The sequence below is a fragment of the Kogia breviceps genome, chromosome 1, assembly GCF_026419965.1.
Source record: "Kogia breviceps isolate mKogBre1 chromosome 1, mKogBre1 haplotype 1, whole genome shotgun sequence".
Lineage (NCBI taxonomy): Eukaryota > Metazoa > Chordata > Mammalia > Artiodactyla > Physeteridae > Kogia > Kogia breviceps.
In genome coordinates, this window is record NC_081310.1 from 83,654,403 (window position 1) to 83,674,438 (window position 20,036).

The 20,036-nt window shown below is 55.6% G+C and overlaps 2 protein-coding genes across 15 annotated transcripts in view; one reads left to right on the plus strand and one right to left on the minus strand.

Moving 5' to 3' along the window:
- Positions 1 to 4,893: 4,893 nt before the first annotated feature.
- Positions 4,894 to 19,843, minus strand: CELF3 (CUGBP Elav-like family member 3). Of its 13 annotated transcripts, XM_067036214.1 has the most exons (15): positions 19,765 to 19,825; positions 18,924 to 19,029; positions 17,609 to 17,691; positions 12,419 to 12,467; positions 12,120 to 12,134; positions 11,862 to 11,990; positions 11,644 to 11,723; positions 10,456 to 10,599; positions 10,116 to 10,257; positions 9,720 to 9,869; positions 9,241 to 9,306; positions 8,803 to 8,937; positions 8,411 to 8,554; positions 7,547 to 7,683; positions 4,895 to 5,908 (listed from the first exon to the last, which is right to left on the minus strand). In XM_067036214.1, the coding sequence occupies exons 4-14, from the start codon at positions 12,465 to 12,467 to the stop codon at positions 7,556 to 7,558; spliced, it is 1,182 nt and encodes a 393-aa protein (XP_066892315.1). In that variant the 5' UTR covers positions 17,609 to 17,691; positions 18,924 to 19,029; positions 19,765 to 19,825; the 3' UTR covers positions 4,895 to 5,908; positions 7,547 to 7,555. The 13 variants fall into 13 exon arrangements, with proteins under 13 accessions (XP_058936272.2, XP_058936280.2, XP_066892270.1 ...); XM_059080289.2 differs by lacking the exon at positions 12,120 to 12,134 and having other exon boundaries at positions 4,894 to 5,908; positions 19,765 to 19,837; XM_059080297.2 differs by lacking the exon at positions 12,120 to 12,134 and having other exon boundaries at positions 4,894 to 5,908; positions 11,862 to 11,987; positions 19,765 to 19,807.
- RIIAD1 (regulatory subunit of type II PKA R-subunit domain containing 1) overlaps positions 16,625 to 20,036 on the plus strand; it is a 30,581-nt gene continuing 27,169 nt past the window's right edge. The window contains exon 1 of one of the 2 annotated variants that reach the window (XM_067036246.1): positions 16,625 to 16,668. In XM_067036246.1, coding sequence (XP_066892347.1) covers positions 16,641 to 16,668 — 28 coding nt within the window. In that variant the 5' untranslated portion in view covers positions 16,625 to 16,640. The remainder of the gene's footprint in view (positions 16,669 to 20,036) is intronic. The other variant, XM_067036244.1, reaches the window with a different exon arrangement.

Below are 20,036 nucleotides of genomic sequence, written 5' to 3' on the forward strand. Positions count from 1 at the left end.
TTCTTTGGTTTCCTAGACTTACAAATCCTTCGTGTTGTGTGGGAAGAAGTGAAGAAGGACGTTTGAGATTTGAGTTTGAATGATCAGTCTGAAAATGAGAAGGAACATCTAACTAGTTCTCCTGAGCAACTAACTAGTGAGGCGGTTGTCTGAGAGCAGGAGATGGGGAAGGGTGGGAAAAGGAGAAGCTGGGAGGCCCCTGGTCCAAAGTTCTATTTCCAGAAAATTCCTCCTTTGAAAATTCCTTCTTCCCCCTCAACCCTCAGGGTTGGTTGTGCCAGCTTGCACAAACTCCACATTAGACTCAAAGGACTTCTGTTCCTCAGCCTTATGCAGATAGAGCCTGGCAGAGCCCTTGGGACAGATCTTAGCACCGTCCGCCTGCCCCCAGCCACATGTATATACTTTTTCATTTTTCAAGTTACTTTGGAAGCTTCTCTCTGGAATCTGAACTGAACGGTACCTATTACCCCTAACGAATGCCAGCTCAATACCGTGTCCTCTGGGTGATTATATTCTCCCCTCTGCCCACACTCCTGAGAACAAGCGTGGTCTTGCACGTTCTTCGCTCTTGCGGAGGAATCTCAGGTGTTGTAGCCTGAGTACCTACTCTTAAGGGTACCTACTCTACTCTATGTGTTAGTTTATGGGCTGAATCTATTCTGAAAAGCTCAGCATTTGTGTTAGGTCGGATATTTTAAATTATTTTTTATAAACCTTCCTGTTTTGTTTTTCTAATCCCTAGCCATGTGCTTTTGCTCCTTGATTGGAGACCATAAGAGCAAGGAGTAGTTTGACATTTTGTTTGGCAGTTTGGGGAGAGACATTGCTGAGGGTCTCTCACTGAGCCGTCAGCATTCAAGTATTGAAAGCTGGTAAATATTACTGTGCTAATGGGGAAAAAAATTTTTTTTTCTTTAACAAGGAAAGAATCCACAGAGAAGTAGAAAGTGGAACTCCAGAGTTAGAATTATAGAAGTTAAAGTCAAACATTTATTGAATATCTACTGTGTGCAGGGTGTTGTGTTAGATACTGCAATAGATAAAAAAGTGAAGTAAGAGACACTCTGCTAACTTTCAGCCTCTCAGAGGAATGATCATATGACCTAGCTGTGGAAGGGTTAAGTGCCGGCAGGACTAGAAAAGGAGGGGAGAAAGATCTCTGGATGAAGGCAATGAAGGAAATCTTGATGAAGAAAGTGAACTGTTTAGAATGAGCAGAATTTCAACAAGAAGGCATTCAGCAAGCTTTACTGAGCCATTATGTGCCAGACACTAGTAATTGGGAATGAAAAGACATAGGTGTGGCAGGGATCAAACTTGGCCAGATGAACAGCAAATAGTCCTGTTTGATTAGAACTTAAGGTGTGTGTAGGAATAAAACAGAAGATAAGCCCCTCGAAGAGCCTTAAATGCCAGGTGAAGTGCTCTACGTTAAAAAAAAAAAAAAAGGAGGGGGGAATTCCCTGGCGGCCTAGTGGTTAGGACTCTGTGCTGTCACTCCCGATGGCCCAAGTTCAGTCCCTGGTTGGGTAACTAAGATGCCACAAGCCACAGCACAGCCAGAAAAAGAACCAGAGAAGTTTTGTTTTTCATCAGCTCTGGTTTAGAAACACTGATGTTTCAGAATACATACAGAGGGATCAATTAGGAGACTGCCATGATTAGTTAGTAAGTGGAGGCAGTGATAACTTGAAACGAGGGAAATGGGTATGAAAAAACTGTAGAGGTACAATCATTTTTGATTTAGCATTAAAGACTGAGTTGATGTGAGAGGAGTAAAAGACTCCCAAGGTTTCATGGCTAGGTGAACTTTGGGGAAGAAAATATTTTAGCTTTGGACCGATTATAATTCAGGCTTGTGTGAGAAATCTAGATACAGGTGTCCAGCAGTTATTTCTTAATTATTTGCTGAGCACCTTCTAATGTTCTGGGCACTGATGAGGATGGTGGGGGTACAGTGGTGATAAGTCAGAGTAAATACCTGTGAATGAATTCGTAGAAGACAGGTGTCTTCTCTGGAGAGCATGTTGTAGGAGAGGAGGAGGGGAAATGCAGAGGCGGGTAAGGAGGATACTGCAGGCCTCCAGTGGGCAAGGGTGACCTGGACAGTGTTGATGGCGGTGGAGATGGAGAGACAGATGTGAGTACATCACTGATGCATTTTAGAGAGAGAACCAGTAGGGCTTTGCAGTTGGGTTGGATATGAAACGTGAGAGAAAGGGTGTGATCAAACTTTTGGCCTGGGTGGATACACGGTGGTACTCTTTACGAGCAAGGAGGACTGAGGGAGGAAAGGCACTACTGTAACTGAGTTCAGGAGAAACATTAGGTTAGAAACACATAGCTGGGAGTTGTTTTCATTGAGCAGATGGGAAGATGCAACCCCATTTATGGGGAGCAAGAGGAAGCTGACTACTCAGGGAGATAGACCGAAAGAGGGGCCAGAGAAGGGAGAATCTAAGAGCCAGGAGCTTGAGCCAGGGCTGCTCAAGTTCTCAGATTTGGAGACAAGAATGAGGCTTGGCCATGAGTGGGAATTCCTTCAATCACAAATACAAGCAACCAAGGCTGTGACAGCCTTTGAAATTTTAGCAGGAGGATGAAAAGACAAAGGCAACCCTGAAAGAGAGGGTGTCAAGCTACTGAAGGGTCCAACCCTAAGGAAGCAAGACACCTTGCATTACATTCATACATTTTAAAGCTCAGAAAATACAGACGGGATGAGAATGCATTGAAGGAACGATCCAGGGCTTTTCCCCTGGCACATTCTCATCACCACAGTCCCCCCTAACTGGGGATATTTTTCTAAATGTCTGTTTTTGTTTCTAAATCTAGAAGGCTTCTCCCAATCCCTGCTATTAACCTGTCAGCTCCACTCTTCTGCCTCGAGAAGTTATTTTCCTTCTCTTCTCTTTATTCTTCCATTAACATTTGAACAGTAACTTGATTATTTTAGAAGAAACTGGTGCTGAGTTTCATCTTGTTTGGTCTGAAGTTAGGTGGACCTATTGTCATCATTTTCTGTTTCTTCTGCATTTTATTACTGAGGCCTCTTCTGCTCAGAAGAGATGTTAGTGAACTTTGGTAGTTAACAGAACTATCCCTCCTTTATACCCTTCCTACTATATTTGAAGCCAGTATGACATCTGAAAAAGTCTGTGTTCATACAAGAAACAAGTTAGGAGCTTCCTTTTCCATCTCAGATGGCATCCTATGTTTTGCTGTCAAAGGGCCTGGAGAATACCTGCCCAGATGTTGTTTTGATTGCCCAGAAGAACCCTCTGTGTCTTCTTCGTCCCCATAATTCAGCCTGACTTATCTACTGCTCCTCTGGAGAAAATCTGGCTGCTGCCTTGCAGGGAGAGGGGACAGCAATGAGCAGTGACAGACAATAAGTGTAGTCTTCAATGTTTGTGTGAAGGGCTACCACACTGAGGGGCTGCCTGAGATCTGGAAAGATGCCAGGAAGGAGGAGATTTCCTAGTCCCCCCAGGTCCCGCATCTCAGGAGAACCCACCAGTCAGTATATCACTCTGGGAGATGCCCTTTGGTTTAAACCCAACCTTCCATCTCTCTGTCCTGACCAGAAACTGTTGCAAAGCCACAGTGAGCAGCTCAAGGGAAAATTCATAGTGTTAATACTAACTCCTATTACCTTCCTCTTTGCGCACCTCTTCCCATCTCTGCACGCGCACGAGCATGCACGCACACACACGTGCACGCGCACACACACCCATATCTCTATTTAACTGAGATTTCAGATGCTGCGTACTTGGCTCAGAATCCTGACTGGATTCTTTCTTCTGAGTAAGTCCCATCCCTGATGTCTTTCCAATCCAAGAGACGTTTTTTCCTGAAACAATGTCCACAGATAGTCCCTATAGTGCTGCATGTTACTTCTGTTTTTAACTCTTCTTAGTTTGGGGCAGTTTAAGAGAAGGCAGAAGTATGGGGCAGAGGTGGGGGGTGAGTTGTGGGGATTTACTCATCCTGGCCTCAGGCCAGATCTGGGCTGGAAAGTGAGCAAGTTTATAAGCAGGACGTAATGAGGGTGGGGAAGCAGGTAGCTGCCTAGAAGCAAATGGCCCATATGTTGTGAAGTTAAAGACGATCCTGTATGAAGCCCAGCCCATCGGAAAGCAGCCGGAAAGCAATTCACAGAGAGGAATCTAGAAACTGCAGGGACCTTAGGGCTAATGCGTCCACCTTCACTGCTCCAGCCTGCTAGATACTCCTTGGGGATCTTTGCCTCAGGTCACAGAACAGGTAGTTGAAGCTATGAGACAAGCACATCATGGGCTTTGGGGCCTGGGTTCTATTCCTGCAGCCATCCCTTAGTCGCTCTGTGACACTGGGTAAGTTAACTAACCTCCAAATCCTCCGTTTCCCTGTCTGTAAAATTCTATCCTGCCTCATAGGGCTGTTGGGAGGTTAAATGAGGAAATGCACATTACGGGCCTAGAACAGAATCATGTGCAGAGCAACTGCTTCATAAACGGTGGTATAGTCAGCCCCCAGTAGCCCCACTGGCCGGGTGCTGAGACAGCTCCCTCACACGAACAAGGGAGAAGTGGAGGTCTGGAGTGTGAGGCTGCATGTCCTCAGCCTTCAGAGGGACAGGGCTGGATGCGGGAGAGAGGCCTGCTGACCTGCTTTCTTCCCTCTGTGCCCAGCTCTACAGAGCATTCCAGAATTAAGCCCAAAAGAAGGGCGGAAGAATAGGATCATGAAGCCGTGATCAGTGCCTGGACACTGCTCAAAGGCAAGGGCTGGGCCTTCCTGATAAGAGTTTTCTCTCCCAAACCTCACTCTCCTCACCTCCCTCCCACCCCGTCCCCGTCCCCGTCCCCGTGCACCATCCCCTACCTTCAACCTCCCAAGACACTTATTTGATGCTTTTAAACTTTTTCTTTATTTAGACAGAAAAGACCAACTCTTTAAAAGTAAAATGCAATAAATAAATAAGTTAAGCATAGAGAAGTGTCTGAAACGGACTCCCCACTCTCCCCGGACCACTCCCACCCCCACCCCATTTATCTTCCCTAAAACCTCTTTCTAGAGAAAATGATCAGGTAATAAACCCCTTTAGCCCGCCCCACACCCCTCCTCCCAAATACCCAATTACCCCCCAAAGCAAAGGGAGAACTCAAGAGAGAGAGAAAATCCAAGGGAAACATTGTCTAAACCCCCAGAAAGAGAAATGGCAGCGTCCGGGCTGGGCCGGGCTGGATAACGCACGGGTGGTAGTGCTATTTACACGGAGGGGCCAGCAGAGACTGTAAACATTTTTAGGGGTTTGGGGGAGGTCTTTTCCTCGTGAAAGGAGGAGGGTCTCTGTGGCTGACTGGCGGAGAGGCAGCCCTCAGGGCTCCTCCACGTTCTCCTTGGAGGGGGCCCTTGGGGGAGGCAGTGAGTTTTAGGGCTGGGAGCCCAGGGTTCAGGGATATCCTACCTCGAGCTGAGGGTGGCCACAGGGAGTGTGAGAACCAGCTTCTGAGAAACCCCGAATATGGGGGCGAGGCTGGGGCGATGGTGGGCAGGGAGCATGTGGGAGGCCCCCACTGCCCTCCCGGGCCGCACAGGTAGAACAGGCCCGCTGCTGGGGGAGGCAAGTGCGAAGGCTGGGCGCAGAAGGCCCGTCACAGGAGCCCCAGCGGAAGGCAGATACCCCAGAGCCTTCGAGCCTGTTCCTTGCTCCCTCACAAAGGCCAAAAGGGCACCTGGGAGGAAACAGGCCCTTCGGGGAGGCGGGGTGGTGGGAGTGGGCCGGTGTCCTGTGCCCCCAGGGCCATGAAGCAGCGTTTGCCCCAGAGCCCAATCAAGGGCCAGGGCGGATGTGCAGAGAGGGCTGGGGCCAGTCGTGGGGCGAGGGGGTGAGGCGCCCCTTCCTCTGGTGTCTCCAGGCCTGTGAAGGAAGGAAACGTGGGTGAAGCTGTGGAGAAGATGGCAGCTGAGGTAGGTCCCAGGCCCTGGGTGGGGAGAGGGAGCTGGGGTGGCTGAGGAAGGCAGGTCATCAGATAGGCCTCGGTCCAAACTGAACCATCCGGTCCCCCAGGCCGGTGCAGGGATGGAGGAGACGGGAGGGAGGGGCGAATGACACAAGAAACCAAAGGATATTAGGAAGGAAATACTCAAACAGCCCGTGAGAAAAGGAATGTGGAAGATAACGGAGACAGGGACTAGAGGAGGAGGGGCAAAGAAATGAGACAACAAACAGGCAGGCAGAGGTGACTCAGAGAAAGGAGGGTGCAGGGTCGGGACAGACACCTGGAAAAAGAGCAAGGGGGCATCCGCGAAAGGGCGGCAGAGCAGGCCGGGGTGGAACCAGGGCTGGACTTAGGGCTGGAGTCTCGTGGGGGCGAGCGAGACACCCCAGCCCCTAGGGGGCGCTCTCATTCCTTTTTGGAAAGGAACAAAGAAAGCGAGAGAGAAATGCACGGAACACAGACCACAGTCACCAACCACTGTTGACCAAGCACATCCCGCGAGCTGCCCCCGGCCCTGACTCTGGGCTGGGGGGCGCTTCCCTCCGCGGCCCCCTCCCCAAATAACAAACAATCGGCTCCAAAGACAACACGCTCGTTCCATGCAACTTACAGGGGCCCGGAGCAGGGGTCCGGGGATGGGGGCTTCGGCCGACAATGGACACGGGCCCTGGGCTGGGGGGCCCCCAGGGTGGGAGGAGTTAAGCAGCCAGGATTGGGGGGAAAGGGGGAAAAACAGAAAATGTGGGTATTGTTCTTGGGTTGTTTTTTTTTCAGGGGTTTGGTCCAAAGGAGATTAAACAACACAAAAGTAATGAAAGCTCACAGCTCTGTGGCCATGAGGTTGGCGGGTGGCGGGCAGTGGGGAGGAGGGGACCTGTTAAGTGAAATTCACAGGCAGTCCAGCATTCCAGCTGCCTCCACCTGAACCAAAGCTGCTCCCCAGAGCCCTGACACTCGGACTCCCCCCAGTCTGTTCTGTGTACTCTCCCCTGTCCCGTGGGTCTACTGCCACATGAGGGGAAATCACCTGGGGTCCAGGGCACCAGGACCTGATGTCCCCACTTCTCAGGACAACAGATATTCTAGGAGCCAGTGATTCTAGGACCCTCCAGTACCCTAAACCAGCCCCCTATTCCCCAAACCCTACTCCCCTAATTCCACTCCAACCTAAAGGAAAACCAGAAAAAGAGACACACAAGACACATGGACACTGACCAGACAAACGAGACCAGATATTGGGGAGGTTCTAGGGAGTGGACACAGACATATACAGACCTGGCTGTCTCTGGGGTCACAGTGTGAGTGCGTGTGTGCACGCGCACACGTTGTGTGTGTGTGTGTGTGTGAGAGAGAGAGAGAGAGAGAGAGCAAGAGAGAGAGACTTGGGTGATTGAAAAACAGCTGAGGAAGCTGCTCCAGATCCCTGCCTCAAGTGCCCAGAGTCAGGGGTGGGCATCCCTGAGGGTGGTGGGAAAGGGGGTGGGGGCAGTCCAAGTGAGGGCCCTGGCTGCCATGTGAAGGGGCTGGAGAGGTCACAGGATGGGAGCGGGACCCACCTGGGGCCCTCAGTAGGGCCGGTTGGCATCCTTAGGCCGCTTTAGCTGGACTTTGAGGCGCTTCATGCCAATCTGGAAACCGTTCATGGCCTGGATGGCAGCCTGGGCACTGGCCGGATTGTCGAAACTCACAAAGCCTGAGGTGAGAGGGGCATAAGGCCTGGCCCAGCACCAACCCCCCCACCCACCCCACCCTGCCCCACTGTCCTGTGCTTAGGCCGAGGCCTGCTCTTTGCTTTCCCGTCACCACCCTACTTCCTCCAGGTCTCCCAAATGCCCAGAAAACTGCCCAGCACACAGGAGGCTTTCGGTAAGTAGTTGTTGGTTGACAGGCTGAGTGAATGAGTCCAGTCCGGCTTCTCGCACACCCTGGGACATTCCTTTCAACATTCTTTGAGGGGCAGCAGCCCCTTCCTTGGCCTGGATAGCTCAGAACCTGCCTTTTGAAACCTCCACTCTGGACCCTAAATGACTTCTGAAGCCCAGAGGACAAGCACGTCCCCTTTCTCCCCTGAAGCAGCCTTTCAAAGAGTGAAGGCAGCTAAACCCTGCTCCCTAAGCCTTCCTTTTGACAACTGAACTTCCCCAGTTCCCGAGCCTCTTCCAATCCTCACAGAGCATGGATCTGACCAGTTCTTAAGGAGAAAAGATGTGGTTTTCTGGAGGAAGAGATGGGCCTGGGCAGCAGCTGGTATGGGATGTCAGGAGTGTAAAAACTGGTCCTTTCAGACTCTTGGACAATCTGGATTTCAACTACTGGGTCCATTGCAACCATAAGTGCCTGCAAATGCATCAGATCTTGACCTCATCTGGAGTTTGGCCAAAATGTGCTATATTTTATCTTTTAGATCATCATATTCTTACCAAAACACTTGCTCTGATTGGTGGCCCGGTCAACAAAGACTTTGGCTGAGATGACGTGGCCAAAGGGGACAAACATCTGGAGGATCTCTGAGTCAGTGAACTCCTGGGGCAGGTGGTAGATGAAGATGTTGCAGCCATCAGGGCCTGGGTGGCAGCGGAGACAGAAGGAAGAGCTCAGTGACTGGGAGATAGACTCAAGGTGCAGGGGGCTGGGGAAGGCAGCCCCCAACATGTGGGCCAGGGTGCCAGCCACCTCACCTGCCCCCCTCCCCCCAGTTTCATCCCCACACATGAGGCCAGAGCTGGCCCTGGAGCCCACGGCAAGGGCACCCCAGCCCTGAAGGCTCTTGGCTGGGACTCCCCGCCCAGGCCGCACCTTCCCCAGGCCGCACCTTCCCGTTGCTGCTGCTGCTGCTGGGCAGGAGGCGGAGGCTGCTGCTGGGCGGGAGGCGGAGGCTGCTGGGCCACCAGGGCAGGAGGCTGTGGGAACGCAGGCGCCACCAGGCTGTAGGCTGCCGGGTAGGCTGCTGCGGGGGGAGGACAGAGAGAGCTAATGGGATTCCTGAGAGGCCCCTGCCCCACCTGGCCCTCCCAGCCACCGCAGCCCCCCTCTCCCTTGCCCAGGCCGATGGAGTGGACAGGACCTAGAGGTGTCAGAGGGGGAGCTGCCTCAGACCGTGCCCGTAAAGGCGTGTCCTCACAGTTATGGCCTGCTGGGAAGTCTGACGGGGTGGCTGGCAGACAGCACGAAGCCCAGACCCAACTTCTGGGCCTCTTTTGCTCTTACCAACCCTTCCACCCAGACTGGGGCCTGCTCTGGGGCTCCTCACCTGTATAGTGCTGCATCCCCGCGTAGGCCTGCTGCAGGGGGTCCACGGGGGCCGCGGGGCTCTGGGCTGGGGAGAGCAGCACTGACCGTGAGGGTGGGGCTGGGATGCTGCTGGGAGCCCCACCAGTGCCTCTTGGAGCAGAGGCCAGGCAGGTGGGGAGGAGAGCCTCATGGGAGAGCATGGGATGTGAAATGAGAGGGTGGAAATGCACAGAGCCGTAGGGAGAGGGGAGAGCCTGGCGTTAGCAAGACTTGAGTCTGTGACTGGCTGTGCAACCCTGGACGAACTCACTTCACCTCTCTGTGCCTCAGCTTCCGTGGCTGAGACCGGGAAGGAATGTCCCTGCCCAGGGTGACAGAGCAGGAGAAAGCGCCTTATCACCCCACAGCCTGGAGAGGGAAGGTGTGTCATGCCTGCTGGCAGTGAGAGATAGCTGGGATGCTTGCTGGGGAGAGGGGTGGGTAGGCAGAGAGCCCCACCTGGGTAGGGGTGAACCCCGTTGGGATACAGAGCATCAGGGGCAGGCTGCCCAGTGGGCTGGGTGGGCACCGGGCTGTAGCCGTTGACGCCCAGGGCAGCAGGGATTGCAGAGACGGGCGTGGCAGCGATGGCAGGAGGGGTGCTGGTTCCTGGGGAAGAGAAAGCAGCAGAGACAGAACAGAGAAGCAGACACACACATACACACAAATGCAGAGAAGCAGTCAACAAGTCTGAGGACAGAGGGGAGGAAGCAGGCTACTCTCTGACCCCTGAACCCCTCCCAGCCCCCATGGCTTCCCTGAGTGATGCCCTGTGCCCCCCTCCCCTCCCCTACCACGTGGTAGCTCCCTTGACCTGCCCCACTCACACCCAGCCCAGCCCTGCCTGGACCTTACCTGAGGATGGGGTGATGGGGGTGGCGATGAGGCCATTGGCATTGATGGCGGCCATGTGCTGCATCTGCACGGCAGCCATGGTGGCCATGGGGCTGAGGTAGGCACTGTGAGCCGCTACCAGGGCCGCCTGCTGCTGCATCAGCTGGGGACAGGGGAAGAGTGGAGAGTGGGGCCAGCCCCCATGCACCCTGGCCTGGCTCCCCTCCCAACCCTGGGCCTGGGCATTGGGGCTGGGGGTGCGCGGCAGGACACTGGAGAGCGTGGGGATGGGCCCGGCCCAGGACGGGGAGGAGGGGTTGGGGGCGTGAGGGCGGGGCAGGGGGCGGCGGGCAGTGCTCACGGCCTGGGTGTAGGCGCTGTAGGCTCCGAACTGGAGGGCGATGGGGCTGAACATGCCCAGCTGGGTGGCCACCTGCTGCATCCGGCGGAGACCTCGCTCCTTCTCTGTGTCAGCAAACTTCACCACCAGGCTGGACGAGGCACCCTGGGCACCGGCCCCCCATGTGGTCAGAGGGACAGAATCGGGGTCTCTCTTCCCCAGAGCCCTCAGGACCTGGCCTCAGTTCCACCACGCATGGCTTGGCCTCTTTGGGAGGGCAGCCATCACTGTGCCTATGTCATAGCAGGGAGACTTTCATCCCACCCTCCCCCTGTGCCAGACTGTGCAAAAGACTAAAAAACGTAGAGGAATGTGCTGGGAAAGGGAAAGTGCTCCCAGAATGCAAAGGGCAGTCCTGGCTTCTCCATGAAGATTCTGAGCTGGAAATCCGCCCCAGGGTGGATCAGCCACAGCAAACGTTTAACCTCAAGCTCATCTTGCCTGGTAGCTACCCCACCCCCTTACCTCACCCCATGCTCCCACATCCCAGTCCTCACGGTGTGCTCAGGGATGCAGCCTCAAAGTTTCATACCAGCCTATGCCAAATAAAAACCAGCCTGGAACATTTGCAAGGACTGTTGTAGAATCCTAGGGTCTGGAACGCAGTTCTCTATCTGATGCTGCATCCTCTCGCCCAGGTCCCTGCTAAGTGCTCACCCAGCCTCTGCTGGAGAACCTCGAGTTATAGGAAGCTCACCTCCTTGGGAGCCAGCTAGCTCCTTTTGAGCGGTTTGTTCTGCTGGGGGAGCCCTCTGCGAGATCAGTCAGCTGACCCACTGCTAATGTGTGGGGCAGCAGGATGAATGTGCAGAGGCCACGCGGGGCCTCTAAGCAAGTGTCCCGATGCCCAGCCAGTGGGGGGTGGGGGATATGCGAAGGAGGGAGAAGAGGTGAGAGGTGACCAGGGCTGAGGGCTGGAGGAGGCAGGAGAGGAGGGGCTGGGAGATGTTATTGGAAAGGGGAAGCTGTCCCTAAGAGGTTTGATTCTTCTGCCAGAAAATTCTTTTTGAATAATAGTCATTCAATAATAGGCAGTCCATTCTGGATAGTAAAGACCCTATCCAGAACGGACTGCGCCCTCTGAGCCAGGGTCTGGCGTGGGCCCAGCCAAGCTGGAAAAGGCCTGAGGGCTGGGGCAACAGGACTTACCGGCAGGGTCCGGCTGCTGTGAAGGGTGTTGATGGCTGCCTGGGCCTCGGCGTGAGTCTGGAACTTCACGAAGGCGCAGCCTGGGGAGTTCAAGAGGGTGGAGGAAGGGATGAGTGCCCACCCTTGAGCGCCCCAACAGTCCCAATTGCCGACGGAACCAGTGGGGGAGGGGCAGGAAGGCGGAGTACCCGGCAGGGGAAGGGGTATCGGTGAGCTACCTTTGCTGGTGCCGTCTGGGCCCCGGAGCACAGTGCACTCGTCTATGGTCCCGAAAGGCTCGAACATCTTTCGGACGTCCTCATCTGTCTGCTGCTTCCCTAGCATCCCCACAAAGAGCTTCCGGTCTTCTGGCGGGTAGGGCACAGGAGAAGGGGCAGGTTCAGGGCCTCCAGGCTGCTTTCCCAGCCCTGCTCCAGCTTGGGACAGGCAGAGACCCCTCCCCTTCGCCTTCAGCTCTTCCCTGGAACTCCCCTCACCCCGGACCGATGGCTCTAGGGTGTGAAAGAAGGGATGGTTGGGGGATGGGCTGCAGATACATAGACTGGGCATCCCAGTTCTGAAGGACTGACTTGCACTCTACTCTGGGCCTCAGTTTTGCCGTCTCTGCAATGGGCTGGATCATATCCCCTCTGGCCACCCTGACTCCTATGCCCACCTTGACAGGGAACCCTTCAGAATTCTCAGACCTTCCTCAGAAAGCCTGCCCCTCAGCTACTCCAAGTCCTAGGCCTGCGGATTGAGGGAGAAGGATTGAGTCCCAAGGTACAGAACCTACCTCCTCGGCTCTCGCTGTCGGCTGGCTTGACCTGGATCGGCCTGTTCATCTAAAGGAAAGAAGAGAAAGCAACTGCTGGGGACCTCCTCTGACCACCCCAGGAGGCCTCCCCAGGCCAGGACCTGTGGAGAGGCTAGAGGGAGTAAGCCCCAGGCCCAGCCCTCTAAAGTGCTGATGGGAAGGGAGGGATGGGGCTTAATCTTGTTTAGGATTAGGACCTGAGGGGATGAGAGGTAGTGGAAGGAGAGGATGTAGAGGAGGATGCTCCTGGGGCACGAGTCTAAGCTCAGGTAGGGCCCCAGATGATTTGGCCAGGGAGAGGTGCTGCTCTCCTTAGGGGGAGAGTGGGGCTGCCCATAGGACCCGGGTCCTGAGTTAGAGCCCAACCAAGGGCTGTTCAGCAACAGCTGCCTCAGTTCTACAAAGTAAGAGCAACAGAGGCCACCCCCTCAAGCAGCCCCAAGGAAGACTCTAGACTGAGGGAGACCCCACAGATGCCCCGACTTCATTCTGACCCCTAGAGGTGTGTTTGCCTCTCTTTCTGCCCCCCTACACCCCTTGACCCCAGGGGGAAGGCACTCGGGCAGCACAAAGGGAGCAGATGCCCAGTCTCCGTGGCAACGGGAGAATGCGCGCCATGGCAACCGCCCACTCAGCCTGATTTATCCGTCCCCGTCGCCCTGGCGACCATGGTGACGTCATCATTTCTGCTGCTCCACACACCCGGAGAAGGAGTGGGGAGGGGGGTGGGAACAGGGTATGCTGGGGGTGGAGGATTTGGTGGGGGCTGGGAGGTGGGGGAGGGGCCCAGGAGAGCTTCCTGATTCTGGAGGGAGGCGCTGAGCAGGCCCTGCAGTGGCCATACTGTCCAAGCTCTTGCCTTCCTCCTCCAGATCAAATCCTTGATGTCTCACCACCAAGACAGCTCTAAAGGAGGAAATGCTGTCCTGTGCTCTTTCGCGATTCTCCGGGTACCCGGAAGTTCTCCTGAGCTCTACCCTCTCCCTACTCCTGCAGCATCTCCCTTTGTTCAGCCTCCAGTGGAAATACAGACAGTTCCCCACTCCATGTTCCTGTCTGGTAAGAGGACTTGGGAATGACTCCCGCAGGTTGATTTCCTTAACCAGTGTGGGGAGCATCTTAGGAACTGGAGAGGGAGGGAGGGACTCAGGATTTCACATCTGAAAATATTTTGCTGTTGAAGACTTTGACTGCTGGGGCCACACCTGGCCACCCCACTCATATGATGGTGGGGCAGCCCTAGTTCTAGTAACCAAAAAAATAAGTAAACAGAAGAAACCATTCATCCAAATTCTGAGGGTGGGGCAAAAGTTACCCTCAGGAAAGGCACTGGACTTCGAGGACTGGCTCTGCCACTCACTGGCTGGGTGACCTTGGACAAGTCATTTCTCTCCTCTAGGCCTCAGCTTCCTCATCTGTAAAATGAGCTGGGTCAGGCAATCTAGAGTCAGGTTCCCCTCAGCTCTAGTATGCTAGCCTTTAGGTCTTGTGTGTCAGCACTTAACATAGAGAAGTGCAGAAATGATAGTTGCCCCTGCCCCTTCTCACCATGCACCCTGTTCCCAGGTGTCATGCCATGCCAGTCAGTCTGGCTGGACTCTGCAGGTGAGGTATTTTCAGCCTGGATCAAATCTAGGCCCCACCTTAACCAATACTTCCTCCCTGTCCACCCCTCCCCCCCAATCTCTGGATCTGAGAGCAGCTGGGGGGCGTAGGGGTGGAGGGGGAACAGTCACACAAATCCTCCGGCCAATCTGCCCCAGCTTTATCCTCCACCAATCTGGGATTATCCCATCGGAGGTTCAATCTCCTCAGGAGCGCGTGTGAGCTTGTGTGTGTGAGTTTATGTGTGTGTAGCAAGGGGTGGGGGTCAGACACTCAGGACTCTTGGTCTTTCAATACCCTTTTCTCCTGTACTCTGGTCAAAGCCATCAGGAAGTCCCCTCACAGGCAGGGCAGCAGCCAGTCCCCCAGCTCCCACTACAGGAGAGGTAGGATCAGCACTCTGGAGTCACAGCTTCGGGGAATTCTTATGCTAGAGGCACTAACCCCTTCCCAACAGGCCCCTGGGGATTTGCTGCTCTAGTTGGGGGATGGGGACCCTGGGATCCAGAGCGAAAGGTTGGTGTTCCCTCCCTGCAAGGCTCCCAGGCACAAAAATAGCATATCAATAAATATCCACAGCTGATATGGATTTGCACAAAAACACACACAAGTGCGCAGACCACAGCACAGACCACGTTGACGGAAGGCTCTCCCCACTCCCTCATAGACAGACTCCTCCCTCAGTGGCCCCCAGTGCCCCGTTCCCAGCCTCTCCTTCTTGGCCCGGCACTTCCTGTGGGAAGCTCAGCCTTTGTTAGTTCAGCTTGGGCACACCTGCCCCCTCCCCTGGGTCCAGCTGGGCCCTGTTTACTGGGCAACCTGGTGCCAGGCGCCTCTCTTCCCTAGCTACCACCCGCCAGGTGATAAGCCCTCCCCAGGGCCTCCCAAAGAAGAAGGGGCTATTTATACTCCTACCAAGTATCCCTGAGACCCCTACCAATGTGGTCACTTGTAAGTAAGTCCCTCTCACCAATAGCTAAGACCCCACTTCCAAGAAGAGCTCCCCACGCCCACAGATCTAATTTTCCTGAGGGCACAGGCCTGGTGCCCTGCCACTCCCGACTCCAGACTTGCGCCCAGTGTCCCAGACCACACACAGGTCCTCTCCGTGGAGCCAGAATCCACCTGCCCAATGGCAAGATGACCAGGAGGACCCGTGTCCCCAGAGTGGGATTTTGGCCCAAGTAGAGGGGGAAGCACAGGCCAGACAGGAGTCCTTCACACTACCACCTCCAGGAGGTCACACCCTGCTCCTAGGAAGAATCCAGGGACCTGTGACAGAGCCTCTTCTGGGAACTCTTAGGGGAGAGAGAAGGAAATGGTGTTCCATGGCCATAGGCCCAGCTCCCATTCTTTCTCTCTGCAGCCTGAAGCATCACTCAAATATGGTGGCACCTTCCAGATTCTGAGCTTACAAAGATGGGGAGAAAGGAGAGTGGGTAAATGCCCCCATTAAAGAAAGAACCTGCAGTCAGAGGGCATGGAGATTAGACAATAGGAGGAACTTCTCAACACAGTTGTGCAAGAGCTGGCACACTGGACACACACACACACACACACACACACTCACACACAATGACTGTCTGAGGGGAAACACTGCTGCCGGAAAGGCAGGTGGCTGAGAAAAGACCTGGGGGCACAAAGGGTCAGTCAGAGCTTGGTGATAGACATCTGCTCTCCCAAAACCCCAGCACAGGGGGCCCCTTGGAGGATAGAACCCCTCATTTCCTACTAAAGACTCTCTCAGGTGCCTCTGGATTCCGTCCCTTGGGGCAAGGGCCAAAGTGGAGGACTCAGCCTCATCTGAGAGCTTGGGTCAGGGCTCGACAATGATTAACTGGGACTCCCCTTCTCACTCGCCTCCCACCCTGGGCCTTATTACCTCAGGAAGAGGAGGCAGCTCCTTTCCACACCCAGGGCGTAGCCCTGCCTGAGCCACACAGGCAGCTGGAGGGGGACAGAGCCAGGGCAGAAGCCCCCAGCTGGCACAGGTGGCCCTGGGGCTCCTGCCTACCCGGCGCCGTCTCTCTCACCCATGTCCCCACTGCAGTACCTCTGCTTTCTACCTTCTCCCTTGTCCCCCTCTGGTTTCCGCAGGGGCTCTGAGAGATAGGAGACAACAGAAAAAGACAGAAACGGCAATGGAAATGAAAACTGTTGATTTGTGAGGGGCCTCCCCAGAGGAAAGAGAGAGGAGAGTTGTGAGGTCATGTGATGGGACCAGGCTTCCCAGGGATTCATGTGCCCCCCCCCCCCACACACACACACGCTTCTTAGAGCCCGAGCCTGCTCACACATACACAGATCCTTAACTCTCTGGGCGATGGCTGTTCTGGGCTGCCTTGCCCCGATTGGGATAAGATAGTGGGGTGAAGGTGGGGAGCTGGCAGCGGATCTGCTTTCCTAGTGGTGTTTAGGGTTGAGGGCCACAGAGGGTCACAGAGCCATGGAGGGTGTGAAGTTGGGAGTGGTGGAGACAGTTCTAATTTTCCTAGATCCACCCCCCCCACCCCACCCCACCCCCGCCTTTCCCATCTGTTTTGTCTATTTCTCTCCCAGGAAGAGCTGGAGGATCGGGCTCCATCTCCATTCCCACATGAGAGAAGGAGAAGAGGATGTGACAGGTGTGTCTCCAGCTCTCAGACTGTGTTTAGCAAATGTTGGCTGGAGGGAAGGGTGGAGTTAGCTCTCAAGAGGTACTTTCCAGGGAAGACAACAGAAGCTGATAGATACAGAAAGGGAATGGCACATCCTTTCCCCACAGGATGGGTAACTGGGGGGCAGTCTGAGATTCTTTATTCCTGTCCGTGCCAGCCCAGGCCTGGGACGAGCTGCAAGGCTGCCTGGGAAGAAGACAAAGAGCTCTGACCTTGCAAGAGGGAGGCCACGTCAGAGGCACCCCCTGCCTCCCTGGGCACACTTGGTGGGGTCAGGCCTGATCTTCCACACTGGTGGCTGCCCCTGCCCTTGTCTGCTGCCCACTGCCCCCCTCCACAGGGCTTACTCCCAGCCCAGGCCCACCAGGCCCTGACCACCCTGATGCCCTGTGGCACTGTTCCCGCGGCTTTTCCTGGGAGACGCGAGGTGAGCCTGTTCGACCTCAGAAGTCAGCACAGAGATGCCAGGCGGGCAGGCACCAGCTGCCCATCTCGGGCCGCAGGCACCCCTCCCCCATTTCACAGCCAGATTTCCTCCCCAGAGCCAGAAAGAGTGCCTGAGTGCTTCCTGCTCACTGGGCCCTACACTTGGTGTCCAAAGTCTTCTCCCCATGCCTCCCAACCAGCTATTACCCTCCTTTAAGTGCTGCCCCAGGGCAGGTTGGGAAGTGGGGAAAGGGCTACCTCTGCTCTATGCAAGGGTTATATCTACTCTGCTCATCGCTGTTTTCCTTCTCTCTTGGTGAGAAGAAATGCGTGCATCTTCAGCAAGGAGGAGGGGTGCTACAAGAAGCTAGGGGCTTCCTGGTGATGAGAGGAGGTGGAAAATACACTCAGTGTCTTGGGAAGGTGGTGCCCCTTCTAAGGCCCTTCTCAGCCCTCAGGCCTTGAAAAGGCCGGGACTCACCCCTGGAAGCGTCTTCTGTTCGTGCAGGGCGCTCTGGGCCTTCAGGGCTGAATCGCGGGCACAGTATGTCAGGAAGGCACATCCTGAGGAGGGGCAGGGGCAGAGAGACCGGGTCGGGGGTGAGTCCCCGGTCTCCCCTCCCTAAAAGGCCCCCTACCCCCCACAAAACTGAGGACTGGGAAGCTTGTCCCTTCTTGCCACCTTCTGCCTGCTGGGGCGGGGAGGTGTCTGAGAGGGGCTGCACATTCTTCCCCGGAGTCTCTGGGCTGATGAGCACAGGGCAGAGACCCCGAGACCAGGAGGCTTACATGGTGGGGTGATGGAAGAGGGAGAACGCCTGGGCTGTGGGAGCTGGGGCTTTGTGTGGGGGGAGGAGAAGGGGCATGTGATCTCCAGACAAGTACGTGTAGTGTGGTTTTCTCTCTTCCTTAGCTGGTCTCCTTTCCCCTTTCTCCTTTGCTTCCACCTCCCTCCATCTTGGTCATCATGAGCCTTCTCCTCTCCCATTTTCCCTATTTCCTCCTCCCTCTCCAGCTCCATGGGAGGCAGGTGGAGGGTGGAGAGTGGACTAGAGAAGGAAAGGGAAGAGTGGGGAGCTGGAGTCCCTGGGCCGGTGGAGGGGGAGGCAGCGTGGCCCCTCTGACTCCCGGCGTCTGGGGCTCTCCAAGGCCTGACCCCAGGCCTGACCCTGCATAGCTGCACAGCCCTTTGGCCTGAGGCACATCCTCTTTCACCCCCAGCTCCCTTAACTTTCTAGTCCCTACGTTTCCCAGATCTTTACCAATCTCTGTCCTACACTGTTTCCCAGGTCCCCCTCTTTAGTTCTAGAGCTGCCCTGCCCACTCCACGAACATCCACTCTTTCCAGGTTGAACACCTGACCCTGTGTCCCGATCCCCATCCCAATAGTATCTGAGGCTACTAAGACTCTCAGTCTTGTGCGTGCTGTCCCCCCTCCACACACACACCCCTGCCCAGCTCCTTATCTCTCAAACCAGCTCTCTCGTTCCTCCATCCTTCCTTGAGTTCATCCACATCATCCCCCTCAACTTTGGGGTCCACATCTCTGCAGCCACCTTGACAACTCTTCCCCCAGAGAGGCTCTCCTTGGTCCTCCACCTGGGGTCCCCTGGTCACCCTAGCTGAGTTCTCTTCTAGCTCCTCCATCCACACTCCCCAGCCCGTGAACTCTTTTCCTTCCAGATCAGCCTTCTTCAGCCACTCCATCCCTCCAGCCTGGCTTCCCCACCTCCTCCCAGCCTCCCAACCTCCCAGCCCACTCCCTGAAACCTCTCCAGCCTGGCCTGACCCCTCACCCTTGTGCAGCCCGGTGTACTTGTCCTTGATGACAGTCAGCTCGAAGATCCGACCAAACTGTTCGAAGATGGGTTTCAGGTCCTTTTCCTCCAGATGCCTCGGTATCTGCCCCACAAACAGCTTGATGGCATCCGGTTCCTTCATTGGGGCGGCCCAGGAGAAGGGGCCGAGGGGAGCAGGGAGAGGCCCGAAGGCCAGGGGGAGCTGCCCAGCAAGGAGGCAAGTGGCCGGGGCTGGCTTTCCCTTTGGCCTCAACCACAGTGTTGAGCGGAGGGGCCGCTCTTCACACAAAGGAGGCCCAGGGAGTTGAGGTCTAGGGGTCAGGGGTCTAGGCAGACACTGTCAGGCCACCAGGGGGCATAGCCCAAGCAAACGATCTCCCTCCCAGAGATCTGGCAGATATCCCAGGATGGGGGGCAGTGTGGCCAAGACCTGGAGGGTTAGGGTGGTAGCAGGGGCGCTGGGAACTAGGGGTTGAGATTAGAGCTGGAGGTGGAGGAAAGGGCCTGAGGAGGGTGATGGGGTTGCAGGCTGAGGGGTTAGGGTCCTGGTATGGTTGCCAGCAGCGTTGGGGGGGGCACTCCTGATGTGGGGCAGGTGGAGCTCTCGTTGGCTTCCCTGGGAGGACACCTCCCCTGTGGCTGATCCTTCTGCTGGGTCCGAAGATCCCTGATGCCAGATGCTTGATCTCTGATGGCGGCAGGGCGCCGGGGGTCCCTTTGGCCCTGCCGCCTCCCTTCAGGTCCTCCCCTCAGCCCCCCTCCCACCCCCACCCCTGTCCCCGGGCCTGGGCTGCTGCTGGCTGCTCCCGCCGCTGGGGCTGCCTGCTTTCCCGGTCACCTGGGTCCCGGAGCTCTGCTCTCCGGCCGCGCTCTCCTCAACAAAAACCTCCCCCCTCCACACCCCCCTCCCCACTCCCACCTCCTTTCCCCTGACAGCAGTGATGTCAGTCTCAGGGGTGGAAGACAAATTCTCTACCCTGGAGAGGGACGCACAATCCAGACAAGAGCCACGCCCTCTTTCTATCTCCTTCCTCCCTGACTCCCTTCCCACCCCCAGAAGAGCAGCTGGTCCTGTTTATAATAACCCTTCCCCCATCTTGCTCCCTAATC

Excerpts from the sequence above, each read along its gene's own strand:
- CELF3 (XM_067036121.1), bottom strand. The coding sequence starts at position 19,068 with ATGAAGGAACCGGATGCCATCAAGCTGTTTGTGGGGCAGATACCGAGG. Across the intron at positions 17,692-18,923 it reads GTACACCGGGCTGCACAAGG|GATGTGCCTTCCTGACATAC; the intron begins GTGAGGGGTCAG and ends GCCCCTCCTCAG. Across the intron at positions 12,468-17,608 it reads AACAGAAGACGCTTCCAGGG|ATGAACAGGCCGATCCAGGT; the intron begins GTGAGTCCCGGC and ends TCTTTCCTTTAG.